The sequence below is a fragment of the Nerophis lumbriciformis genome, linkage group LG04 (assembly GCF_033978685.3).
Source record: "Nerophis lumbriciformis linkage group LG04, RoL_Nlum_v2.1, whole genome shotgun sequence".
Lineage (NCBI taxonomy): Eukaryota > Metazoa > Chordata > Actinopteri > Syngnathiformes > Syngnathidae > Nerophis > Nerophis lumbriciformis.
Window position 1 is genome coordinate 56,852,501 of NC_084551.2, and position 25,022 is coordinate 56,877,522.

General features: G+C 42.4%; 2 protein-coding genes across 3 annotated transcripts in view; one reads left to right on the plus strand and one right to left on the minus strand.

The window, feature by feature from the left end:
• Positions 1-9,395, minus strand: part of tfpt (TCF3 (E2A) fusion partner) — an 18,857-nt gene extending 9,462 nt beyond the window's left edge. Inside the window, exons 1-3 of one of the 2 annotated variants that reach the window (XM_061958004.2) lie at positions 9,205-9,395; positions 3,886-3,987; positions 688-810 (exon numbers count right to left, since the gene is read on the minus strand). In XM_061958004.2, coding sequence (XP_061813988.1) covers positions 688-810; positions 3,886-3,984 — 222 coding nt within the window. In that variant the 5' untranslated portion in view covers positions 3,985-3,987; positions 9,205-9,395. Of the gene's footprint in view, positions 1-687; positions 811-3,885; positions 4,013-9,204 lie in introns of both variants that reach the window. The other variant, XM_061958012.2, reaches the window with a different exon arrangement.
• Positions 9,396-9,498: 103 nt separating this feature from the next.
• ndufa3 (NADH:ubiquinone oxidoreductase subunit A3) lies at positions 9,499-19,983 on the plus strand. Its single transcript, XM_061958032.2, has 4 exons — positions 9,499-9,575; positions 9,953-10,027; positions 11,202-11,279; positions 19,842-19,983. The coding sequence occupies exons 1-4, from the start codon at positions 9,530-9,532 to the stop codon at positions 19,931-19,933; spliced, it is 291 nt and encodes a 96-aa protein (XP_061814016.2). The 5' UTR covers positions 9,499-9,529; the 3' UTR covers positions 19,934-19,983.
• Positions 19,984-25,022: the final 5,039 nt, after the last annotated feature.

The window sequence follows — 25,022 nt, forward strand, 5'->3', positions numbered from 1 at the left end:
ATGCTCCAGAATAGCATTTTGCACAATTCCATGCTCCCAAACTTGTGGGAACAGTTTGGAGTGTGCCCCTTCCTCTTCCAACATGACTGTGCACCAGTGCACAAAGCAAGGTCCATAAATACATGGATGACAGATTCTGGTGTGGATGAACTTGACTGGCCTGCACAGAGTCCTGACCTGAAACCCATAGAACACCTTTGGGATGAATTAGAATGGAGACTGAGAGCCAGGCCTTCTCCACCAACATCAGTGTGTGACCTCACCAATGCACTTTTGGAAGAATGGCGGGAAATTGCTATAAACACACTCAGCAACCTTGTGGACAGCCTTCCCAGAAGAGTTGAAACTGTAATAGCTGCAAAAGGTCATATTGAACCCTATGGCTTAGGAATGGGATGGCACTTCAAGTTCATATGTGAGTCAAGGCAGGTGGCCAAATACTTTTGGCAATATAGTGTACAATACTGTATAGCACTTTAGATTGTGTTCAAAGTGAACAAACCCTCAACAAACTATGGACTTTTGTCGAGGCTGGAACCCATTATTCATATTTACATTGTGTCTTATGGAGAAATTTGCTTCACTATACAAACTTTTCAATTTACGAACCCTGTTCAAAGTACCTAGTAAGTTCATAAATGGAGATTGCACTGTACCAAGTTGGGTGACTATCCAACAAGAACACACCTGTTCAATCTCTTTGCATCGTCTGTTCAGAGTCAGGTATTTCCTCTTATCAAGCACTCGTCTCCCCTCGTCCTCTTGGGTAACGCTCTCCAGCAGCTCACTGCTCCTTGGTCCCAATTCCACCTGCAGACAAAAAGGTTACCGGTACATAATAACTTGTGTAAGTAGAACGTGCAATTCCGGTAGGAATTGTGTGTGAACGCCCAAATGGGCAAGCCGGCGAACTGGGGTGAGTGTATGTTGGAACGGTTCAAATTGGTTGAGAAAGGTGGGGTGTGGAGAGGTTTGTATATTGCAAATTCATTGTCATTGGGGAGAAATTCCTGGTAATCTGGGAATTTTTGGAACAGGAAAACATGCTGGCTTGAGTGTCCAGGGTGAGTGGAGGGTGTGGATGTTGGAACGGTTCAAATCGGATGAGAAATGTGGGGTATGCAGAAGTTTGTATGGTGCCCATTCATTGTCTTTGGGGAGAAATTCAGAGAAAACCGGGAATTTGGGGAAAGGAAAACATGTTCTTGCCTTCAATATCCGGGGTGAGTAGTGTGTGTGGACGGTTGAAAGGTACGAACCCGATAAAACATGGCACAACATTTTGAGAACATTGGGCATTGTAGAACTTTGAATATGTCCATTCACTTGAATGGGAATTTCCTGAAAATTTGGGGAAAACCGGGAATTTTTAAAATATACAGTGGTGGTCAAAAGTGTTCGTACACTTGTAAAGAACATCATGTCATGGCTGTCTTGAATTTACAATCATTTCTTATTTTGTTGTGATGTAGTGATTGGAGCACATACTTGTTGCTCACAAAAAACATTCATGAAGTTTGCTTCTTTTATGAATTTATTATGGCTCTACTGAAAATGTGAGGGTGAAAAGTATACATACAGCAATGTTAATATTTGCTTACATGTCCCTTGGCAAGTTTACCTGCAATAAGGCGCTTTTGGTAGCCATCCACAAGCTTCTGCTTGACCACTTGACCGCTAAATTGCTGCACTTCAGCTAAATGTGTTGACATGGACTTGTTTCTTCAGCATTGTCCACACCTTTAAGTCAGGACTTTGGGAAGGCCATTCTAAAACCTTCATTCTATCCTGATTTAGCCATTCCTTTACCACTTTTGAGGTGTGTTTGGGGTCATTGTCCTGTTGGAACACCCAACTGCGCCCAAGACCCAACCTCCGGGCTGATGATTTTAGCTTGTCCTGAACAATTTGGAGCTAATCCTCCTTTTTCATTGTCCCATTTAAAGCACACGTTCCATTGGCAGCAAAACAGGCCCAGAGCATAATACTACCACCACCATGCTTCATCATCATTCATCATTTCTTTTTATTCCTTTCATGAAAATGCATATTTACAAGCCACGTACAGTTGACACTTTCATTGTTTTTTGTTTCTTATACATTTCCATGATCAGAAATTAGCAGATGGAAGAATACCATTCTTACATTTATCTGCCCCTTTTTTGAACACAAATTATTTTAGATGACTTTATCACTGTTCCCGCCACCAACACCCCAACTCCAACATACTTTTTTAAATTTTCGTTTTAAGCATTTTCACAACGACACGTCCAATCAAAATCAAAAATCAGTTTGATATAATTCCAGTTGTCTCTTTTTGTAACTCCTTTTAAATTCAAAGATATTCTTGCAACTTTTTAAGTCTTTCTTAGATAATTCCATGCTTTCACAGCAGCAACAGACAAGCACATTTGTTTCAAATGTGTTGGTGCTCTTAGATGTTTAAAGTCATACTTTTGTGGTTGTCATCTTCAGACGTGAACACAAATAACTTTTGTAAGTCCTTCGGAAGAACTTTATTTGTAGCTTTGAACATCACTAATAGAGTATGCAATTCTACAATGTCTTTTAGTTTTAATAATCCTGCCCTAATGAAGAGTGGATTTGTGTGGTCTCTGTATCCTACTTTAAAAATAATACAAATTACTCTTTTCTGTGAAAGAAATAAAAGCATATAATATGTATTTCTCCATATTTCTGCACAATAATTGAAATAAGGTAGAATAATTGAGCAATAGAACATTCTCATTGTGTTACCTACTCAGTGGCCTAGTGGTTAGAGTGTCCGCTCTGAGATCGGTAGGTTGTGAGTTCAAACCCCGGCCGAGTCATACCAAAGACTATAAAAATGGGACCCATTACCTCCCTGCTTGGCACTCAGCATCAAGGGTTGGAATTGGGGGTTAAATCACCAAAAATGATTCCCGGGCGCGGCACCGCTGCTGCCCACTGCTCCCCTCACCTCCCAGGGGGTGATCAAAGGGGATGGGTCAAATGCAGAGGACAAATTTCACCACACCTAGTGTGTGTGTGACAATCATTGGTACTTTAACTTTATACGGGAAACTCTATTTAACCTTGTTTAAAACAAATAAGCTTTTAGATAGCTTATTTTTCACATGCAATATATGAGCTTTCCATTTCAACCTTTCATCTAAGATGACCCCAATAAATCTGATTTCAGACACTTTCCCAATTTTCATTGTTTATGGATAAACTGAATACCATACATTTAGTCTTTTCCAAATTTATAGATAATTTATTTACATCAAACCACAATTTTAGTTTAACCACTTCCTCCACCATGCTTGGCGGTAGGTATGGTGTTCCTGGGATTAAAGGCCTCACCTTTTCTCCTCCAAACAGGTTTTAGAATGGCCTTCCCAAAGTTCTGACTTAAACGTGTGGACAATGCTGAAGAAACAAGTCCATGTCAACACATTTAGCTGAACTGCAGCAATTTAGTGGTCAAGTAGAAGCTTGTGGATGGCTACCAAAAGCGCCTTATTGCAGGTAAACTTGCCAAAAGACATGTAAGCAAATATTAACATTGCTGTATGTATACTTTTGACCCTCACATTTTCAGTAGAGCCATAATAAATTCATAAAAGAAGCAAACTTCATGAATGTTTTTTGTGACCAACAGGTATGTGCTCCAATCACTACATCACAACAAAATAAGAAATGATTGTAAAGTCAAGACAGCCATGACATGATGTTCTTTACAAGTGTACGTACACTTTTGACCACCACTGTACCTAAATACTAAGGTCTGTAAAACATTTTAAACACATCAAACGTGCTAACGTTTTTTTTAAAAGACAGCAATTTTACATGACTAATTTACTCAAATAGATAACGGTACAGCAATGACGTTTACTTTACCTCTTCGGGTCCTAGTTCCACACCACCAGGCTCCAGTTCTGCTTCCAGGATGTGACCCCCAAATAGAGGAGGGAGGGCCAAACCAGAGAAATCTTCCATTACCTGCAAAGATGAGCCTCCACTGTCACTGGACAAATGGGAAATTAGGACATCCAATATTAAGTTAGCCATGTCACTAATAAGTTATGTAAGGCAGGGTTCCCCAACCAGGGGCCGGTTTAATGTATGCATTATTTTCAGCCAGCCCACGCGTGGCAGATAGAAACAGCAAAAAAAAAATGAGCATGAAAAATCAACTCACTATAACGCTGAAGTAGCGGGGGCCCTAGGGTGTTTCTTTGCGACGAGATGGTCTCCGGTATATACTGTATACTAGTGTTTAACCATAGGGCCAAGGCCCAGTGTTGGGCCGCGAGCGCCCCCTCGAATGTAATATATGTGTTTTTCAGCTGTGGTACTCAATTGTTATACACTTTTCCACCACTTGTGGCAGTAATGACAATATCAAAGAAGTCAGAGAAATTTCTGAAGCGCAAAACTTATGACTAAAGTGGTGAAGCTGTATTTTCATTTGCACTTTAATTCTAAAAACGGTTTAACAAACATGAATTTAGTTTATTGTAGCACAACATAATACATATTGTATGTAAATGTATGTATTTATTTTTATAAATCAGCCTGACCTAAGACTTAGGTTTATTTGTTAAATATATATAATGTGATTAATACATGCTTTTATATCATTTGACAAGGTTAAGTAGGTTAGATATAATTATTGAATATGATAAAATATCAAGAGTAAGATTACTAATTCAGTGTTAATATTGGGAGTGGTGCCTGGGCCCCTGTGTAGTGGAACAGTTGGGTCCCGAGGTCAAAAAGGTTAAGGACCCCTGCTATATACAATGACCCTGCAGGGCACTGCAGATGGAAATTAGCCTCTGGCTACAATCTGGCACGTTAACATTTTATATGTCCATTAATGCAGTGTTTTTCAAACTTTTTTGAGCCAAGGCACATTTTTTGCATTGAAAAAATCCAGAGGCACACCACCAGCAGGAATCATTAAAAAAACCAAACTCAGTTGACAGTAAAAAGTCGTTGTCGCAATTGTTGGATAAGACTTTAAACCATAACCAAGCATGCATCAATATAGCTCTTGTCTCAAAGTAGGTGTATTGTCACCACCTGTCACATCACCCCCCAACTTATTTTGAGTTTTTTGCTGTTTTAAGTTTTACTTATTGTCTTGCGCTCCTATTTTGGTGTTTTTTTCTCAAAGTAAGTCTTTGCTGTCGTCCAGCATTCTGTTTTTGTTTACTTTGTAGCCAGTTCAGTTTTAATAATACCTGGGATTTATATAGTGCTTTTCGAAGTACCCAAAGTCGCTTTACATGTAGAACCCATCATTCATTCACACCTGGTGGTGGTAAGCTACTTTCATAGCCACAGCTGCCCTGGGGTAGACTGACGGAAGCGTGGCTGCAATTTGCGCCAACGGCCCCTCCGACCACCACCTATCATTCAATTCACCGGTGTGAGTGGCACCGGGGGAAAAGGGTGAAGTGTCCCGCCCAAGGACACAATGGCAGTGATTTTTGGATGGTAAGAGGCGGGGAGCGAACCTGCAACCCTCAGGTTTCTGGCACGGTTGCTCTACCCACTACGCCATGCCGCCCGCATGGCGTAGTTTCGTTCTGCATAGCCTTCCCTAAGCTTCAATGCCTTTTCTTAGGGGGCACTCACCTTTTGTTTATTTCTTATCTAAGCATTAGACACCTTTTTACCTGCACACTGCCTCCCGCTGTTCCCGACATTTACAAAGCAATTAGCCACCTACTGATATGGAAGAGTATTACAGGGTTACTCTGCCGAGCTCTAGACAGCACCGACACTCAACAACAACACATCATTTGCAGACTATAATTACTGCTTTGCAAAAAATATTTTAAATTAGATAATCTCCCGTGGCACACCAGACGGCACAGTGGTTGGAAAACACTGCATTAATGTGCATTGTCCCATGTACTATAACAAATGAGCTGTCATATACATCTCTTAACAAGCTTATTGGTGTGTTTAGTGGGACAGGTGAAAGTTAAGTCATAGAAAATGCGGTAATTTATATATTTATGTTTCTGTGCGGCCCGGTAGCAATTGCAAAGCATATAGTGTTCTGATCTAAGAGACTGTTATCAAGAATATTACCATAAAACATTATGCTTTTTGTTCATTGCTGAGCTATTTTTGGGGGTTGGTTTGTACTTGAATGTACTAAATCGTATATTTGATTATAGGATTTTAACGTACAGTGGTGGTCAAAAGTGTACGTACACTTGTAAAGAACATCACGTCATGGCTGTTTTGACTTTACAATCATTTCTACAACTCTTATTTTGTTGTGATGTAGTGATTGGAGCACATACTTGTTGGTCACAAAAAACATTCATGAAGTTTGCTTCTTTTATGAATTTATTATGGCTCTACTGAAAATGTGAGGGTCAAAAGTATACATACAGCAATGTTAATATTTGCTTACATGTCCCTTGGCAAGTTTACCTGCAATAAGGCGCTTTTGGTAGCCATTCACAAGCTTCTGCTTGACCACTTGACCACTAAATTGCTGCAGTTCAGCTAAATGTGTTGCTTTTCTGACATGGACTTGTTTCTTCAGCATTGTCCACACGTTTAAGTTAGGACTTTGGGAAGGCCATTCTTAAACCTTCATTCTAGCCTGATTTAGCCATTCCTTTACCACTTTTGAGGTCATTGTCCTGTTGGAACACCCAACTGCGCCCAAGACCCAACCTCCGGGCTGATGATTTGAGCTTGTCCTGAAGAATTTGGCGCTAATCCTCCTTTTTCATTGTCCCATTTACTCTCTGTAAAGCGTAGTGATGGGTCCAGCAACACTGATGCATCGGCGCATGAGTCGAGCCCATAGAGCAAAACCCTGTGTCGGTGCGCGTACCGCTTTTAGAAAGTCATGTGACCGATCATGAGCTGTTTCGGTCACATGACCGATACGCGAACTGTGTCGCACTGACGCCTCCTCTGTGCCCTGTGAGCGGGTCTTTTCTACAGCCGGAAAAATAACAACTAAGAAGAGAAATCGTCTAAAATTTAATACGTTGGAAAAACTGTTTTTTTTTCTAAATAAAAATGTGTAAAAATAAAAAATAAAAAATAAATCCCAGTCCACAAGCATCCTCATTCACAACACGTTCTCTTAAATTTCCATGATATGATAAATGTTCACATTATTCATTGACTGTATCTAAAAAAGATAAAAATATATTTTTATTTAAATGAAGATATGAAATAATCCTAAATGAAATACAATGACTTGGTTTATATTATTGTATATTAGAGATGCGCGGATAGGCAATTATTTCATCCGCAACCGCATCACAAAAGTCGTCAACCATCCGCATCCACCCGAACTAACATTTAATCAAAACCGCACCCGCCCGTTGTTATATATCTAATATAGACGATGCAAGGCATTAGTGAGGTTATAAAGCTTTTGCCTGTTAAAGAAAGGAGACTGATCCAATGAAGCAGAGACATTCAATGCGTGCCACGCTGTCACGGCCCAGACGCACACCAGTGCGCAATCATCTGGGAGCCGCGCTGAGCGCACCTCCAAGCGCGCTCGCGCCACTCAAACTGCTGCAGGCAGCTGCGTTCACACATGCATCTGTAAGCCTTGTTTTAACATCCTGTGGCACTCTTCTGGGATCACGGCGGACGAAACTGCTCATGCTCAGGGTGTTTGTGGAGGTTCGGGGTTTTGCACAAATGTGATGCACCATGTTAGATGTCCCGGTTTTGTGACTGTCGTAGACATAAACAGCGTCGCAGCTCTTGCAAATCACGTAGCCAACATTACTATCATCCTGATTTACAACCTCATAAAAACGAGTCCACGCTGAACTTTTCTGGCCTTTTTTCCCCCTGGTCTTTAGTATTCCCTTTTTTAGTTTGTCGCGTACCACGTTTGCTGCCGGCGTTGCCATCTCTTTTTTTTTTCTTCTTCTGTTGTGGCATATGCTGCAGGTGCCTGCCAGTTTTTCGTATGTGGGTAACAACATTTAACTATGTATTGGTATTGGTCTAACACGAATTGGTTTAACTGCCACCCGCCTGAATCTATTTAAAATCTAATTTTTTTTTATTTCAACCACCCGACCCGACCCGCGGATAAAATCAAAAATTTTTTTATTTCAACCGCCTGACCCGCGGATAATCTGCGGACTCCGCGGTTGTGTCCGCAAACCGCGCATCTCTATTGTATATACCAGGTCATAAAATCAGTGTCAGTTGAGTCGGTCCATAGGTTGCCTGTAGGAATTTTTAATGTCCAGCAGATGTCAGTATTTAGTGACACAGTATCGACACGGTATCAATACAGTTTTGCAATGTGTCGAAACGCTTCATGACGCCTCATCAACCCATCACTAGTAAAGCAGCAGTTCCATTGGCAGCAAAACAGGCCCAGAGCATAATACTACCACCACGCTTGACGGTAGGTGTGGTGTTCCTGGGATTCAAAAGTGAGAAAAACCCATAGGGGTGATGGAAGGCTGGGCAGCGCCAGAGAGCTGCGGCCTGCCACCATGCCCCCCCCCCCCCCCCCTCTGTTGCTAGATATCTTGAGATGTACGTTGTAATATGTATATGTGCTTTGCTATGGAGGTTTTTCCCCACTCCAGACTGGGCCCCCTTAGGAGCCCAGTCTAGATTGTATTTTTTTACTCATCCTTCCCCAGCGTTTACCTTTTTCCCATCTTTAACGGGGCGCCTTGTGGCGTATCCATCAGTGTTCCTGTTCTGTAACCCTGTACACTGTTTGTTTTGTCTCATCTTGAACGGGTTTGTGCTGAAAACAAAGTTTTGTTGTACTTGTGCAATGACAATAAAGACCTATCCTATCCTATCCTGGGATTAAAGGCCTCACCTTTTCTCCTCCAAACAAATTGCTGGCTCAATTTTTGTTTCATCTGAAATCACATGGACAAAGATAAGACCTTCTGGAAGAAAGTTCTGTGGTCAGATGAAACAAAAAAATCACCAAAAAAAAAGAGTTGTAGAAATGATTGTAAAGTCAAGACAGCCATGACATGATGTTCTTTACAAGTGTATGTACAATTTTGATCATAAATACAACGACCATTAAAGGGCAATATTCCCACGCTGTTGAAGTGCTCATATAAAACATACACGAACAGAATTTAAAGTCATGAAAAAAAATATAGATGTGAAAAAAAAAACCGCCATATCATCAAGAATTAGTGTCGTAATGTATGGAACACTTACAGCAATTGATACTCAGTCGAAGTCACCGACGCACTTAAATCTCTTCAAAGTCCAACAATAAACGTATTAAGACATTCTACGAAGCTAACTTCGATCATTCTGCGGCTGCGAGCGCATTAAAGTAAACAAATCAACATTTATATTGGCCGCCCGCTCACTACTTTGTTTACACGCAGCGGGCGCACGAGTAATACGTCACATGCATTGGGACTACATTTCCCGTGAGCCTTCAGTGCACCATTTGCAAAGTTGTCGTCTTTAACTACATTTCCCATGAGCCTTGAGTGCTCGTTTTGCAAAGTTGTCGTAGTTAACTACATTTCCCATGATCCTCCGCCTCCTACTGTCTGCGTCGCAAACCAACATGGCGGGTTCGTTTACGTATTTACTTCTTCGACATATCTAAATGTTTGATTTAAGGCGATATAGCATCGATGCGTGTTGTCTTAATGATATCTATTAAAACCATCGTTGTTGAAGTGTTGCTACTGGCACTCGGTGCAAGTCGTAGCGTGACCTTGGCTGTAATGCTAACATTAGCTTAGCGTTACAATAGCAGGTTGACATTTATTTTGAAAATGTAAACAGTTTCAACATTATGAATAACACAGTTAACGTATTCTCATTTCTCTTTCGACATGTCCGCAAATAAATAGGAAGAAGCAACGCTTATTTAATCCTACCCCTTTCTTATGTCACAGCAATTACTAACACTTACTGTGTTCTTATGTTTTATATTGTTGTGCAGGAGTTGTAGCCTTCTTGAAAAATGCATGGAATAAGGAGCCTGTCATCGTGGCTTCGTGCACCATTGCATTGATGGGTAACTATTCTTCTGTGTTTACATGCTGGACATGTACAGTTGCCATCAAAAGTGTACATACACTTGTAAAGAACATCATGTCATGGCTGTCTTGACTTTACAATAATTTCTTATTTTTTTGTGATGTAGTGATTGGAGCACATACTTGTTGCTCACAAAAACATTCATGAAGTTTGCTTCTTTTATGAATTTATTATGGCTCTACTGAAAATGTGAGGGTCAAAAGTATACATACAGCAATGTTAATATTTGCTTACATGTCCCTTGGCAAGTTTACCTGCAATAAGGCGCTTTTGGTAGCCATCCACAAGCTAATGCTTGACCACTTGACCACTAAATTGCTGCAGTTCAGCTAAATGTGTTGACATGGACTTGTTTCTTCAGCATTGTCCACACGTTTAAGTCAGAACTTTGGGAAGGCCATTCTAAAGCCTACCCAGCAATATGTTTGGAGGAGAAAAGGTGAGGCCTTTAATCCCAAGAACACCATGTCCACCGTCAAGCATGGTGGTGGTAGTATTATGCTCTGGGCCTGTTTTGCTGCCAATGGAACGTGTGCTTTAAATGGGACAATGAAAAAGGAGGATTAGCTCCAAATTGTTCAGGACAAGCTAAAATCATCAGCCCGGAGGTTGGGTCTTGGGTGCAGTTGGGTGTTCCAACAGGACAATGACCCCAAACACACCTCAAAAGTGGTAAAGGAATGGCTAAATCAGGCTAGAATGAAGGTTTTAGAATGGCCTTCCCAAAGTCCTGACTTAAAGGTGTGGACAATGCTGAAGAAACAAGTCCATGTCAACACATTTAGCTGAACTGCAGCAATTTAGTGGTCAAGTGGTCAAGCAGAAGCTTGTGGATGGCTACCAAAAGCGCCTTATTGCAGATAAACTTGCCAAGGGACATGTAAGCAAATATTAACATTGCTGTATGTATGCTTTTGACCCTCACATTTTCGGTAGACCCATAATAAATTCATAAAAGAAGCAAACTTCATGAATGTTTTTTGTGACCAACAAGTATGTGCTCCAATCACTACATCACAAACAAATAAGAAATGATTGTAAAGTCAAGACAGCCATGACATGATGTTCTTTACAAGTGTACGTACACTTTTGACCACCACTGCATTTGTTCAGTCACTGGGGCAAACACTATAATCTCCTTCCTTTGCCAGGTTTCGCTCTTCCACTGATAAGTCCTACCACTAAGTATTCTGCGATGATCAATGCGGCGATGCCATACAACTACCCAGGTATTGTATGTCTTTCCTGCACCTTTGTTTGCCAAGATGGCGCTGCGGCTACTGGCTCTCTGTGTTGGTGCATTGTCGTCTGTGTGCTGCTGTATGCATGTGATTGTGGGAATGGCCTTACCAAACTGCGGTCAGTTGGATTACAGTATATTTCAGACTATAAGGCGCACTTAAAATCCTTTAATTTTCTCAAAACTCGACAGTGCACCTTATAACCCGGTGCGCCTAATGTACGGAATCATTTTGGTTGTGCTTACCGACCTCGAAGCTCTTTTATTTGGTACATGGTTTAATGATAAGTGTGACCAGTAGATGGCAGTCACACATAAGCGATACGTGTAAACTGCAATATGATGGCAGTCACACATAAGAGATAACGGAGCAGCATCTCCTCATCCGGAAACAACAAAACCATCCAACCGGAACTCTCTAATCAATCAATCAATATAGCCCTAAATCACGAGTGTCTCAAAGGGCTGCACAAGCCACAACGACATCCTCGGAACAGATCCCACATCAGGGCAAGGAAAAACTCAACCCAATGCGACAATGAGAAACCTTGGCGGGGACCGCAGATGTGGGAACCTCCCACTGGGCAACCGGTGCAATGGACGTCGAGTGGATCTAACATAATAGTGTGAGAGTCCAGTCCTTAGTGGATCTAACACAATAGTGTGAGTCCAGTCCATAGTGGATCTAACATAATAGTGTGAGTCCAGTCCGTAGTGGATCTAACATAATAGTGTGAGAGTCCAGTCCATAGTGGATCTAACACAATAGTGTGAGTCCAGTCCATAGTGGATCTAACATAATAGTGTGAGAGTCCAGTCCATAGTGGATCTAACATAATAGTGAGAGAGTCCAGTCCATAGTGGATCTAACATAATAGTGTGAGAGTCCAGTCCATAGTGGATCTAATATAATAGTGAGAGTCCAGTCCATAGTGGATCTAACATATTAGTGAGAGAGTCCAGTCCATAGTGGATCTAACACAATAGTGTGAGAGTCCAGTCCATAGTGGATCTAACATAATAGTGAGAGTCCAGTCCATAGTGGATCAAACATAATAGTGTGAGAGTCCAGTCCATAGTGGATCTAACATAATAGTGTGAGAGTCCAGTCCATAGTGGATCTAACGTAATAGTGTGAGAGTCCAGTCCATAGTGGATCTAACATAATAGTGTGATAGTCCAGTCCATAGTGGATCTAACATAATAGTGTGAGAGTCCAGTCCATAGTGGATCTAACGTAATAGTGTGAGAGTCCAGTCCATAGTGGATCTAACATAATAGTGTGAGAGTCCAGTCCATAGTGGATCTAACGTAATAGTGTGAGAGTCCAGTCCATAGTGGATCTAACATAATAGTGTGAGAGTCCAGTCCATAGTGGATCTAACATAATAGTGTGAGAGTCCAGTCCATAGTGGATCTAACATAATAGTGTGAGAGTCCAGTCCATAGTGGATCTAACATAATAGTGTGAGAGTCCAGTCCATAGTGGATCTAACATAATAGTGTGAGAGTCCAGTCCATAGTGGATCTAACATAATAGTGAGAGTCCAGTCCATAGTGGATCTAACATAATAGTGAGAGTCCAGTCCATAGTGGATCTAACATAATAGTGAGAGTCCAGTCCATAGTGGATCTAACATAATAGTGTGAGAGTCCAGTCCATAGTGGATCTAACATAATAGTGTGAGAGTCCAGTCCATAGTGGATCTAACATAATAGTGTGGGAGTCCAGTCCATAGTGGATCTAATGTAATAGTGTGAGAGTCCAGTCCATAGTGGATCTAACATAATAGTGAGAGTCCAGTCCATAGTGGATCTAACATAATAGTGTGAGACTCCAGTCCATAGTGGGTCTAACATAATAGTGAGAGTCCAGTCCATAGTGGATCCAACACAATAGTGAGAGTCCAGTCCATAGTGGATCTAACATAATAGTGTGAGAGTCCAGTCCATAGTGGATCTAACATAATAGTGTGAGAGTCCAGTCCATAGTGGATCTAACATAATAGTGTGAGAGTCCAGTCCATAGTGGATCTAACGTAATAGTGTGAGAGTCCAGTCCATAGTGGATCTAACATAATAGTGAGAGTCCAGTCCATAGTGGATCTAACATAATAGTGAGAGTCCAGTCCATAGTGGATCTAACGTAATAGTGTGAGAGTCCAGTCCATAGTGGATCTAACATAATAGTGAGAGTCCAGTCCATAGTGGATCTAACATAATAGTGTGAGAGTCCAGTCCATAGTGGATCTAACATAATAGTGAGAGTCCAGTCCATAGTGGGGCCAGCAGGACACCATCTCGAGTGGAGACAGGTCAGCAGCACAGAGATGTCCCCAACCGATGCACAGACGTGTGGTCCACCCTAGGTCTCGACTTTGGACAGCCAGCGCTTCATCTGTGGCCACCGAACCTGTGTCCCCCCCCTTCACGAAGGAGAGGGGGGCAGAGCAGAAAAGAGACGGCAGATCAACTGGTCTAAAAGGGGGTCTATTTAAAGGCTAGAGTATACAAATGAGTTTTACGATGAGACTTAAATGCTTCTACTGAGGTAGCATCTCTAATTGTTACCGGGAGGGCAATAATATAATAACTAAAGTTCCTTGGGTGAATAATGTAAACTCACTACACCGGTATGTTTTTGCGCTTTCATGGCGAGTTTACTGACAGATATAAGTAAGAACTTTACAGTACTTTACATTAGAAATGGCACTAAAACATTTACTACTAAAGCATTTTGATAGATTTTTGAGCGCCGTGTGTAATGTTCTACTGGTATATTTAAAATGTTACTGTTGTTCACTTGGGACTTATCTTTTATGTTTGACTGCCATCTACTGGTCACACTTATCATTACACCATGTATCAAATAAAATAGTGTAGCGTCCCAGAAGAGTTGGTACTGCAGGGAATTCTGGGTATTTGTTCTGTTGTGGTGCAAATATTCTCCCGAAAATGTGTTTGTCATTGTTGTTTAGTGTGGTTTCACTATATGGCACATGTTTATGACAGTGTTGTTTAGTGTGGTTTCACAATATGGCACATGTTTATGACAGTGTTGTTTAGTGTGGTTTCACTATATGGCACATGTTTATGACAGTGTTGTTTAGTGTGGTTTCACTATATGGCACATGTTTATGACAGTGTTGTTTAGTGTGGTTTCACTATATGGCACATGTTTATGACAGTGTTGTTTAGTGTGGTTTCACAATATGGCACATATTTATGACAGTGTTGTTTAGTGTGGTTTCACTATATGGCACATGTTTATGACAGTGTTGTTTAGTGTGGTTTCACTATATGGCACATGTTTATGACAGTGTTGTTTAGTGTGGTTTCACTATATGGCACATGTTTATGACTGTTGTTTAGTGTGGTTTCACTATATGGCACATGTTTATGACAGTGTTGTTTAGTGTGGTTTCACTATATGGCACATGTTTATGACAGTGTTGTTTAGTCTGGTTTCACTATATGGCACATATTTATGACAGTGTTGTGTAGTGTGGTTTCACTATATGGCACATGTTTATGACAGTGTTGTTTAGTGTGGTTTCACTATATGGCACATGTTTATGACAGTGTTGTTTAGTGTGGTTTCACTATATGGCACATGTTTATGACAGTGTTGTTTAGTGTGGTTTCACTATATGGCACATATTTATGACAGTGTTGTGTAGTGTGGTTTCACTATATGGCACATGTTTATGACAGTGTTGTTTAGTGTGGTTTCACTATATGGCACATGTTTATGACAGTGTTGTTTAGTGTGGTTTCACTATATGGCACATGTTTATGACAGTGTTGTTTAGTGTGGTTTCACTATATGGCACATATTTATGACAGTGTTGTGTAGTGTGGTTTCACTATACGGCACATGTTTATGACAGTGTTGTTTAGTGTGGTTTCACTATATGGCACATGTTTATGACAGTGTTGTTTAGTGTGGTTTCACAATATGGTACATGTTTCTGACAGTGTTGTTTAGTGTGGTTTCACTATATGGCACATGTTTATGACAGTGTTGTTTAGTGTGGTTTCACTATATGGCACATGTTTATGACAGTGTTGTTTAGTGTGGTTTCACAATATGGTACATGTTTCTGACAGTGTTGTTTAGTGTGGTTTCACTATATGGCACATGTTTATGACAGTGTTGTTTAGTGTGGTTTCACTATATGGCACATGTTTATGACAGTGTTGTTTAGTGTGGTTTCACTATATGGCACATGTTTATGACAGTGTTGTTTAGTGTGGTTTCACAATATGGCACATATTTATGACAGTGTTGTTTAGTGTGGTTTCACTATATGGCACATGTTTATGACAGTGTTGTTTAGTGTGGTTTCACTATATGGCACATGTTTATGACAGTGTTGTTTAGTGTGGTTTCACTATATGGCACATGTTTATGACTGTTGTTTAGTGTGGTTTCACTATATGGCACATGTTTATGACAGTGTTGTTTAGTGTGGTTTCACTATATGGCACATGTTTATGACAGTGTTGTTTAGTGTGGTTTCACTATATGGCACATATTTATGACAGTGTTGTGTAGTGTGGTTTCACTATATGGCACATGTTTATGACAGTGTTGTTTAGTGTGGTTTCACTATATGGCACATGTTTATGACAGTGTTGTTTAGTGTGGTTTCACTATATGGCACATGTTTATGACAGTGTTGTTTAGTGTGGTTTCACTATATGGCACATGTTTATGACAGTGTTGTTTAGTGTGGTTTCACTATATGGCACATATTTATGACAGTGTTGTGTAGTGTGGTTTCACTATACGGCACATGTTTATGACAGTGTTGTTTAGTGTGGTTTCACTATATGGCACATGTTTATGACAGTGTTGTTTAGTGTGGTTTCACTATATGGCACATGTTTATGACAGTGTTGTTTAGTGTGGTTTCACAATATGGCACATGTTTATGACAGTGTTGTTTAGTGTGGTTTCACTATATGGCACATGTTTATGACAGTGTTGTTTAGTGTGGTTTCACTATATGGCACATGTTTATGACAGTGTTATTTAGTGTGGTTTCACTATATGGCACATGTTTATGACAGTGTTGTTTAGTGTGGTGTCACTATATGGCACATGTTTATGACAGTGTTGTTTAGTGTGGTTTCACTATATGGCACATGTTTATGACAGTGTTGTTTAGTGTGGTCTCACTATATGGCACATGTTTATGACAGTGTTGTTTAGTGTGGTTTCACTATATGGCACATGTTTATGACAGTGTTGTTTAGTGTGGTTTCACTATATGGCACATGTTTATGACAGTGTTATTTAGTGTGGTTTCACTATATGGCACATGTTTATGACAGTGTTGTTTAGTGTGGTTTCACTATATGGCACATGTTTATGACAGTGTTGTTTAGTGTGGTTTCACTATATGGCACATGTTTATGACAGTGTTGTTTAGTGTGGTTTCACTATATGGCACATATTTATGACAGTGTTGTGTAGTGTGGTTTCACTATACGGCACATGTTTATGACAGTGTTGTTTAGTGTGGTTTCACTATATGGCACATGTTTATGACAGTGTTGTTTAGTGTGGTTTCACTATATGGCACATGTTTATGACAGTGTTGTTTAGTGTGGTTTCACTATATGGCACATGTTTATGACTGTTGTTTAGTGTGGTTTCACTATATGGCACATGTTTATGACAGTGTTGTTTAGTGTGGTTTCACTATATGGCACATGTTTATGACAGTGTTGTTTAGTGTGGTTTCACTATATGGCACATATTTATGACAGTGTTGTGTAGTGTGGTTTCACTATATGGCACATGTTTATGACAGTGTTGTTTAGTGTGGTTTCACTATATGGCACATGTTTATGACAGTGTTGTTTAGTGTGGTTTCACTATATGGCACATGTTTATGACAGTGTTGTTTAGTGTGGTTTCACTATATGGCACATGTTTATGACAGTGTTGTTTAGTGTGGTTTCACTATATGGCACATATTTATGACAGTGTTGTGTAGTGTGGTTTCACTATACGGCACATGTTTATGACAGTGTTGTTTAGTGTGGTTTCACTATATGGCACATGTTTATGACAGTGTTGTTTAGTGTGGTTTCACTATATGGCACATGTTTATGACAGTGTTGTTTAGTGTGGTTTCACAATATGGCACATGTTTATGACAGTGTTGTTTAGTGTGGTTTCACTATATGGCACATGTTTATGACAGTGTTGTTTAGTGTGGTTTCACTATATGGCACATGTTTATGACAGTGTTATTTAGTGTGGTTTCACTATATGGCACATGTTTATGACAGTGTTGTTTAGTGTGGTGTCACTATATGGCACATGTTTATGACAGTGTTGTTTAGTGTGGTTTCACTATATGGCACATGTTTATGACAGTGTTGTTTAGTGTGGTCTCACTATATGGCACATGTTTATGACAGTGTTGTTTAGTGTGGTTTCACTATATGGCACATGTTTATGACAGTGTTGTTTAGTGTGGTCTCACTATATGGCACATGTTTATGACAGTGTTGTTTAGTGTGGTTTCACTATATGGCACATGTTTATGACAGTGTTATTTAGTGTGGTTTCACTATATGGCACATGTTTATGACAGTGTTGTTTAGTGTGGTGTCACTATATGGCACATGTTTATGACAGTGTTGTTTAGTGTGGTTTCACTATATGGCACATGTTTATGACAGTGTTGTTTAGTGTGGTTTCACTATATGGCACATGTTTATGACAGTGTTGTTTAGTGTGGTTTCACTATATGGCACATGTTTATGACAGTGTTGTTTAGTGTGGTCTCACTATATGGCACATGTTTATGACAGTGTTGTTTAGTGTGGTTTCACTATATGGCACATGTTTATGACAGTGTTGTTTAGTGTGGTCTCACTATAGGGCACATGTTTATGACAGTGTTGTTTAGTGTGGTTTCACTATATGGCACATATTTATGACAGTGTTGTTTAGTGTGGTTTCACTATATGGCACATGTTTATGACAGTGTTGTTTAGTGTGGTTTCACTATATGGCACATGTTTATGACAGTGTTGTTTAGTGTGGTTTCACTATATGGCACATGTTTATGACAGTGTTGTTTAGTGTGGTTTCATTATATGGCACATGTTTATGACAGTGTTGTTTAGTGTGGTTTCACAATATGGCACATGTTTATGACAGTGTTGTTTAGTGTGGTTTCACTATATGGCACATGTTTATGACAGTGTTGTTTAGTGTGGTTTCACTATATGGCACATGTTTATGACAGTGTTGTTTAGTGTGGTTTCACTATATGGCACATGTTTATGACAGTGTTGTTTAGTGTGGTTTCACTATATGGCACATGTTTATGACAGTGTTGTTTAGTGTGGTTTCACTATATGGCACATGTTTATGACAGTGTTGTTTAGTGTGGTTTCACTATATGGCACATGTTTATGACAGTGTTGTTTAGTGTGGTTTCACTATATGGCACATGTTTATGACAGTGTTGTTTAGTGTGGTTTCACTATATGGCACATGTTTATGACAGTGTTGTTTAGTGTGGTTTCACTATATGGCACATGTTTATGACAGTGTTGTTTAGTGTGGTTTCACAATATGGCACATATTTATGACAGTGTTGTTTAGTGTGGTTTCACTATATGGCACATGTTTATGACAGTGTTGTTTAGTGTGGTCTCACTATATGGCACATGTTTATGACAGTGTTGTTTAGTGTGGTTTCACTATATGGCACATGTTTATGACAGTGTTGTTTAGTGTGGTTTCACTATATGGCACATGTTTATGACAGTGTTATTTAGTGTGGTTTCACTATATGGCACATGTTTATGACAGTGTTGTTTAGTGTGGTTTCACTATATGGCACATGTTTATGACAGTGTTGTTTAGTGTGGTTTCACTATATGGCACATGTTTATGACAGTGTTGTTTAGTGTGGTTTCACTATATGGCACATGTTTATGACAGTGTTGTTTAGTGTGGTTTCACAATATGGCACATGTTTATGAGTGTTGTTTAGTGTGGTCTCACTATATGGCACATGTTTATGACAGTGTTGTTTAGTGTGGTTTCACAATATGGCACATGTTTATGACAGTGTTGTTTAGTGTGGTCTCACTATATGGCACATGTTTATGACAGTGTTGTTTAGTGTGGTCTCACTATATGGCACATGTTTATGACAGTGTTGGCGTCGTTTATACGGCCGCCCTGAGCGTGACCTGTATGGCTGTTGACTAAGTATGCCCTTCATACTGGTGTAAATGGGGTGTTGAAAATAAAGATGATCATTTAAATTGTCTATGATCATACAGAGTGACAGCTTGTCTTGACATCTTCAACGTAAGATCAAGGTCACTCCGACCAACGCTACAAAATCCTTGAGGTAGTCAGGTAGGTAAACTCGGGTTATAAGGCGCATTATTGAGTTTTGAGGGAAATAAAGGATTTTAGGTGCGAATACGGTAATCACAGCTGACTTGCAGAGTCTCCACACAAGCAAACATCTTAACTTAACTTAGATCTTCATGTCCCTTGCAGTTCCTGTGCGGGATGATGGAAACATGCCCGACGTTCCTGCACACCCGTGTGACCCTCAAGGTCCGTCGCTGGAATGGCTCATAAATTTTTAACGTTCTGTCGTTTGGCAACGTGTCAGTAAAATTGTGTGTTTGAAGAAAAAGTGCTGATTATTTCCTGACTTCCTGTGACATGATTGCATTTGGAGGTGATGAATGTTTCGACACCACACGCTGATCCTGGTATGGCCACACTTTGAATCTTTCACAATCACAATCACAAATACTTGAATAATCCCTGAGGGGAATTTAAGATTTTCAGCACAATCTCATTCAAGAGCAGACAAACCGAACAAGATCGCTGACGGGTCTGACAACTTCCGGTGGCTCTTACAAAAAAGGTGAGAAAAGGGTAAATGCTGGCGAGGACATTAAAAGAGCAGAGCTGATGCAGCCAGCAGCCACTTCTACACAGCCACAAAAGTACCGGTAAAACAACAACAACAACAACAAAAACATACACTGTGGTGGTCTCTGCGGTGTTCCACGCCATGGTCTGCTAGAGTGGGGGGGGAGCATGGCCAGAGACAGGAGCAGACCCAACAAAGCAACCAAGAGAGCCGACTCCACCCTCGGCCGCCCACCAACTCTCGGCCAGTGTCCAGTCCACATGGATGAGCGAGGATGCGTCCAAGGAGACTGAAGTGTCCGATACCTGCTCATTCAGCCAAGACACTGTGAAGCTTGTCCAGCTCCGCAGTCCTGTCTCTTCATCCACTTCTCCTCCAGTCTCTCCAAACTCTGCAGTCCTGTCTCTTCATCCACATCTCCTCCAGTCTCTCCAAACTCTGCAGTCCTGTCTCTTCATCCACATCTCCTCCAGTCTCTCCAAACTCTGCAGTCCTGTCTCTTCATCCACATCTCCTCCAGTCTCTCCAAACTCCGCAGTCCTGTCTCTTCATCCACATCTCCTACAGTCTCTCCAAACTCTGCAGTCCTGTCTCTTCATCCGCATCTCCTCCAGTCTCTCCAAACTCTGCAGTCCTGTCTCTTCATCCACATCTCCTCCAGTCTCTCCAAACTCTGCGGTCCTGTCTCTTCATCCACATCTCCTCCAGTCTCTCCAAACTCTGCAGTCCTGTCTCTTCATCCACATCTCCTCCAGTTGTCCGTTGTGTCCTGAGCAAGACACTTCACCCTTGCTCCTGATGGGTGCTGGTTAGCGCCTTGCATGGCAGCTCCCTCCATCAGTGTGTGAATGTGTGTGTGAATGGGTAAATGTGGAAGTAGTGTCAAAGCGCTTTGAGTACCTTGAAGGTAGAAAAGCGCTATACAAGTACAACCCATTTATCATTTATTTATCTCCTCCAGTCTCTCCAAACTGCAGTCCTGTCTCTTCATCCGCATCTCCTCCAGTCTCTCCAAACTCCGCAGTCCTGTCTCTTCATCCGCATCTCCTCCAGTCTCTCCAAACTCCGCAGTCCTGTCTCTTCATCCGCATCTCCTCCAGTCTCTCCAAACTCCACAGTCCTGTCTCTTCATCCGCATCTCCTCCAGTCTCTCCAAACTCTGCAGTCCTGTCTCTTCATCCACATCTCCTCCAGTCTCTCCAAACTCTGCGGTCCTGTCTCTTCATCCACATCTCCTCCAGTCTCTCCAAACTCTGCAGTCCTGTCTCTTCATCCACATCTCCTCCAGTTGTCCGTTGTGTCCTGAGCAAGACACTTCACCCTTGCTCCTGATGGGTGCTGGTTAGCGCCTTGCATGGCAGCTCCCTCCATCAGTGTGTGAATGTGTGTGTGAATGGGTAAATGTGGAAGTAGTGTCAAAGCGCTTTGAGTACCTTGAAGGTAGAAAAGCGCTATACAAGTACAACCCATTTATCATTTATTTATCTCCTCCAGTCTCTCCAAACTGCAGTCCTGTCTCTTCATCCGCATCTCCTCCAGTCTCTCCAAACTCCGCAGTCCTGTCTCTTCATCCGCATCTCCTCCAGTCTCTCCAAACTCCGCAGTCCTGTCTCTTCATCCGCATCTCCTCCAGTCTCTCCAAACTCCGCAGTCCTGTCTCTTCATCCGCATCTCCTCCAGTCTCTCCAAACTCCGCAGTCCTGTCTCTTCATCCACATCTCCTACAGTCTCTCCAAACTCTGCAGTCCTGTCTCTTCATCCGCATCTCCTCCAGTCTCTCCAAACTCTGCAGTCCTGTCTCTTCATCCACATCTCCTCCAGTCTCTCCAAACTCTGCGGTCCTGTCTCTTCATCCACATCTCCTCCAGTCTCTCCAAACTCTGCAGTCCTGTCTCTTCATCCACATCTCCTCCAGTCTCTCCAAACTCTGCGGTCCTGTCTTTTCATCCACATCTCCTCCAGTCTCTCCAAACTCCGCAGTCCTGTCTCTTCATCCACATCTCCTACAGTCTCTCCAAACTCTGCAGTCCTGTCTCTTCATCCGCATCTCCTCCAGTCTCTCCAAACTCTGCAGTCCTGTCTCTTCATCCACATCTCCTCCAGTCTCTCCAAACTCTGCGGTCCTGTCTCTTCATCCACATCTCCTCCAGTCTCTCCAAACTCTGCAGTCCTGTCTCTTCATCCACATCTCCTCCAGTTGTCCGTTGTGTCCTGAGCAAGACACTTCACCCTTGCTCCTGATGGGTGCTGGTTAGCGCCTTGCATGGCAGCTCCCTCCATCAGTGTGTGAATGTGTGTGTGAATGGGTAAATGTGGAAGTAGTGTCAAAGCGCTTTGAGTACCTTGAAGGTAGAAAAGCGCTATACAAGTACAACCCATTTATCATTTATTTATCTCCTCCAGTCTCTCCAAACTGCAGTCCTGTCTCTTCATCCGCATCTCCTCCAGTCTCTCCAAACTCCGCAGTCCTGTCTCTTCATCCGCATCTCCTCCAGTCTCTCCAAACTCCGCAGTCCTGTCTCTTCATCCGCATCTCCTCCAGTCTCTCCAAACTCCGCAGTCCTGTCTCTTCATCCGCATCTCCTCCAGTCTCTCCAAACTCCGCAGTCCTGTCTCTTCATCCACATCTCCTACAGTCTCTCCAAACTCTGCAGTCCTGTCTCTTCATCCGCATCTCCTCCAGTCTCTCCAAACTCTGCAGTCCTGTCTCTTCATCCACATCTCCTCCAGTCTCTCCAAACTCTGCGGTCCTGTCTCTTCATCCACATCTCCTCCAGTCTCTCCAAACTCTGCAGTCCTGTCTCTTCATCCACATCTCCTCCAGTCTCTCCAAACTCTGCGGTCCTGTCTCTTCATCCACATCTCCTCCAGTCTCTCCAAACTCCGCAGTCCTGTCTCTTCATCCACATCTCCTACAGTCTCTCCAAACTCTGCAGTCCTGTCTCTTCATCCGCATCTCCTCCAGTCTCTCCAAACTCTGCAGTCCTGTCTCTTCATCCACATCTCCTCCAGTCTCTCCAAACTCTGCGGTCCTGTCTCTTCATCCACATCTCCTCCAGTCTCTCCAAACTCTGCAGTCCTGTCTCTTCATCCACATCTCCTCCAGTTGTCCGTTGTGTCCTGAGCAAGACACTTCACCCTTGCTCCTGATGGGTGCTGGTTAGCGCCTTGCATGGCAGCTCCCTCCATCAGTGTGTGAATGTGTGTGTGAATGGGTAAATGTGGAAGTAGTGTCAAAGCGCTTTGAGTACCTTGAAGGTAGAAAAGCGCTATACAAGTACAACCCATTTATCATTTATTTATCTCCTCCAGTCTCTCCAAACTGCAGTCCTGTCTCTTCATCCGCATCTCCTCCAGTCTCTCCAAACTCCGCAGTCCTGTCTCTTCATCCGCATCTCCTCCAGTCTCTCCAAACTCCGCAGTCCTGTCTCTTCATCCGCATCTCCTCCAGTCTCTCCAAACTCCGCAGTCCTGTCTCTTCATCCGCATCTCCTCCAGTCTCTCCAAACTCCGCAGCCCTGTCTCTTCATCCGCATCTCCTCCAGTCTCTCCAACTCCGCAGCCCTGTCTCTTCATCCGCATCTCCTCCAGTCTCTCCAAACTCCGCAGTCCTGTCTCTTCATCCGCATCTCCTCCAGTCTCTCCAAACTTCGCAGTCCTGTCTCTTCATCCGCATCTCCTCCAGTCTCTCCAAACTCCGCAGTCCTGTCTCTTCATCCACATCTCCTACAGTCTCTCCAAACTCTGCAGTCCTGTCTCTTCATCCGCATCTCCTCCAGTCTCTCCAAACTCTGCAGTCCTGTCTCTTCATCCACATCTCCTCCAGTCTCTCCAAACTCTGCGGTCCTGTCTCTTCATCCACATCTCCTCCAGTCTCTCCAAACTCTGCAGTCCTGTCTCTTCATCCACATCTCCTCCAGTCTCTCCAAACTCTGCGGTCCTGTCTCTTCATCCACATCTCCTCCAGTCTCTCCAAACTCCGCAGTCCTGTCTCTTCATCCACATCTCCTACAGTCTCTCCAAACTCTGCAGTCCTGTCTCTTCATCCGCATCTCCTCCAGTCTCCAAACTCTGCAGTCCTGTCTCTTCATCCACATCTCCTCCAGTCTCTCCAAACTCTGCGGTCCTGTCTCTTCATCCACATCTCCTCCAGTCTCTCCAAACTCTGCAGTCCTGTCTCTTCATCCACATCTCCTCCAGTTGTCCGTTGTGTCCTGAGCAAGACACTTCACCCTTGCTCCTGATGGGTGCTGGTTAGCGCCTTGCATGGCAGCTCCCTCCATCAGTGTGTGAATGTGTGTGTGAATGGGTAAATGTGGAAGTAGTGTCAAAGCGCTTTGAGTACCTTGAAGGTAGAAAAGCGCTATACAAGTACAACCCATTTATCATTTATTTATCTCCTCCAGTCTCTCCAAACTGCAGTCCTGTCTCTTCATCCACATCTCCTCCAGTCTCTCCAAACTCCGCAGTCCTGTCTCTTCATCCGCATCTCCTCCAGTCTCTCCAAACTCCGCAGTCCTGTCTCTTCATCCGCATCTCCTCCAGTCTCTCCAAACTCCGCAGTCCTGTCTCTTCATCCGCATCTCCTCCAGTCTCTCCAAACTCCGCAGCCCTGTCTCTTCATCCGCATCTCCTCCAGTCTCTCCAAACTCCGCAGCCCTGTCTCTTCATCCGCATCTCCTCCAGTCTCTCCAAACTCCGCAGTCCTGTCTCTTCATCCGCATCTCCTCCAGTCTCTCCAAACTCTGCAGTCCTGTCTCTTCATCCGCATCTCCTCCAGTCTCTCCAAACTC

Coding starts and splice junctions, on each gene's coding strand:
- ndufa3 (XM_061958032.2), top strand. CDS start 9,530: ATGATCCTCCGCCTCCTACTGTCTGCGTCGCAAACCAACATGGCGG. Junction 10,028..11,201: donor GTGCACCATTGCATTGATGG/GTAACTATTCTT, acceptor TTCCTTTGCCAG/GTTTCGCTCTTCCACTGATA. Junction 11,280..19,841: donor GATGCCATACAACTACCCAG/GTATTGTATGTC, acceptor TGTCCCTTGCAG/TTCCTGTGCGGGATGATGGA.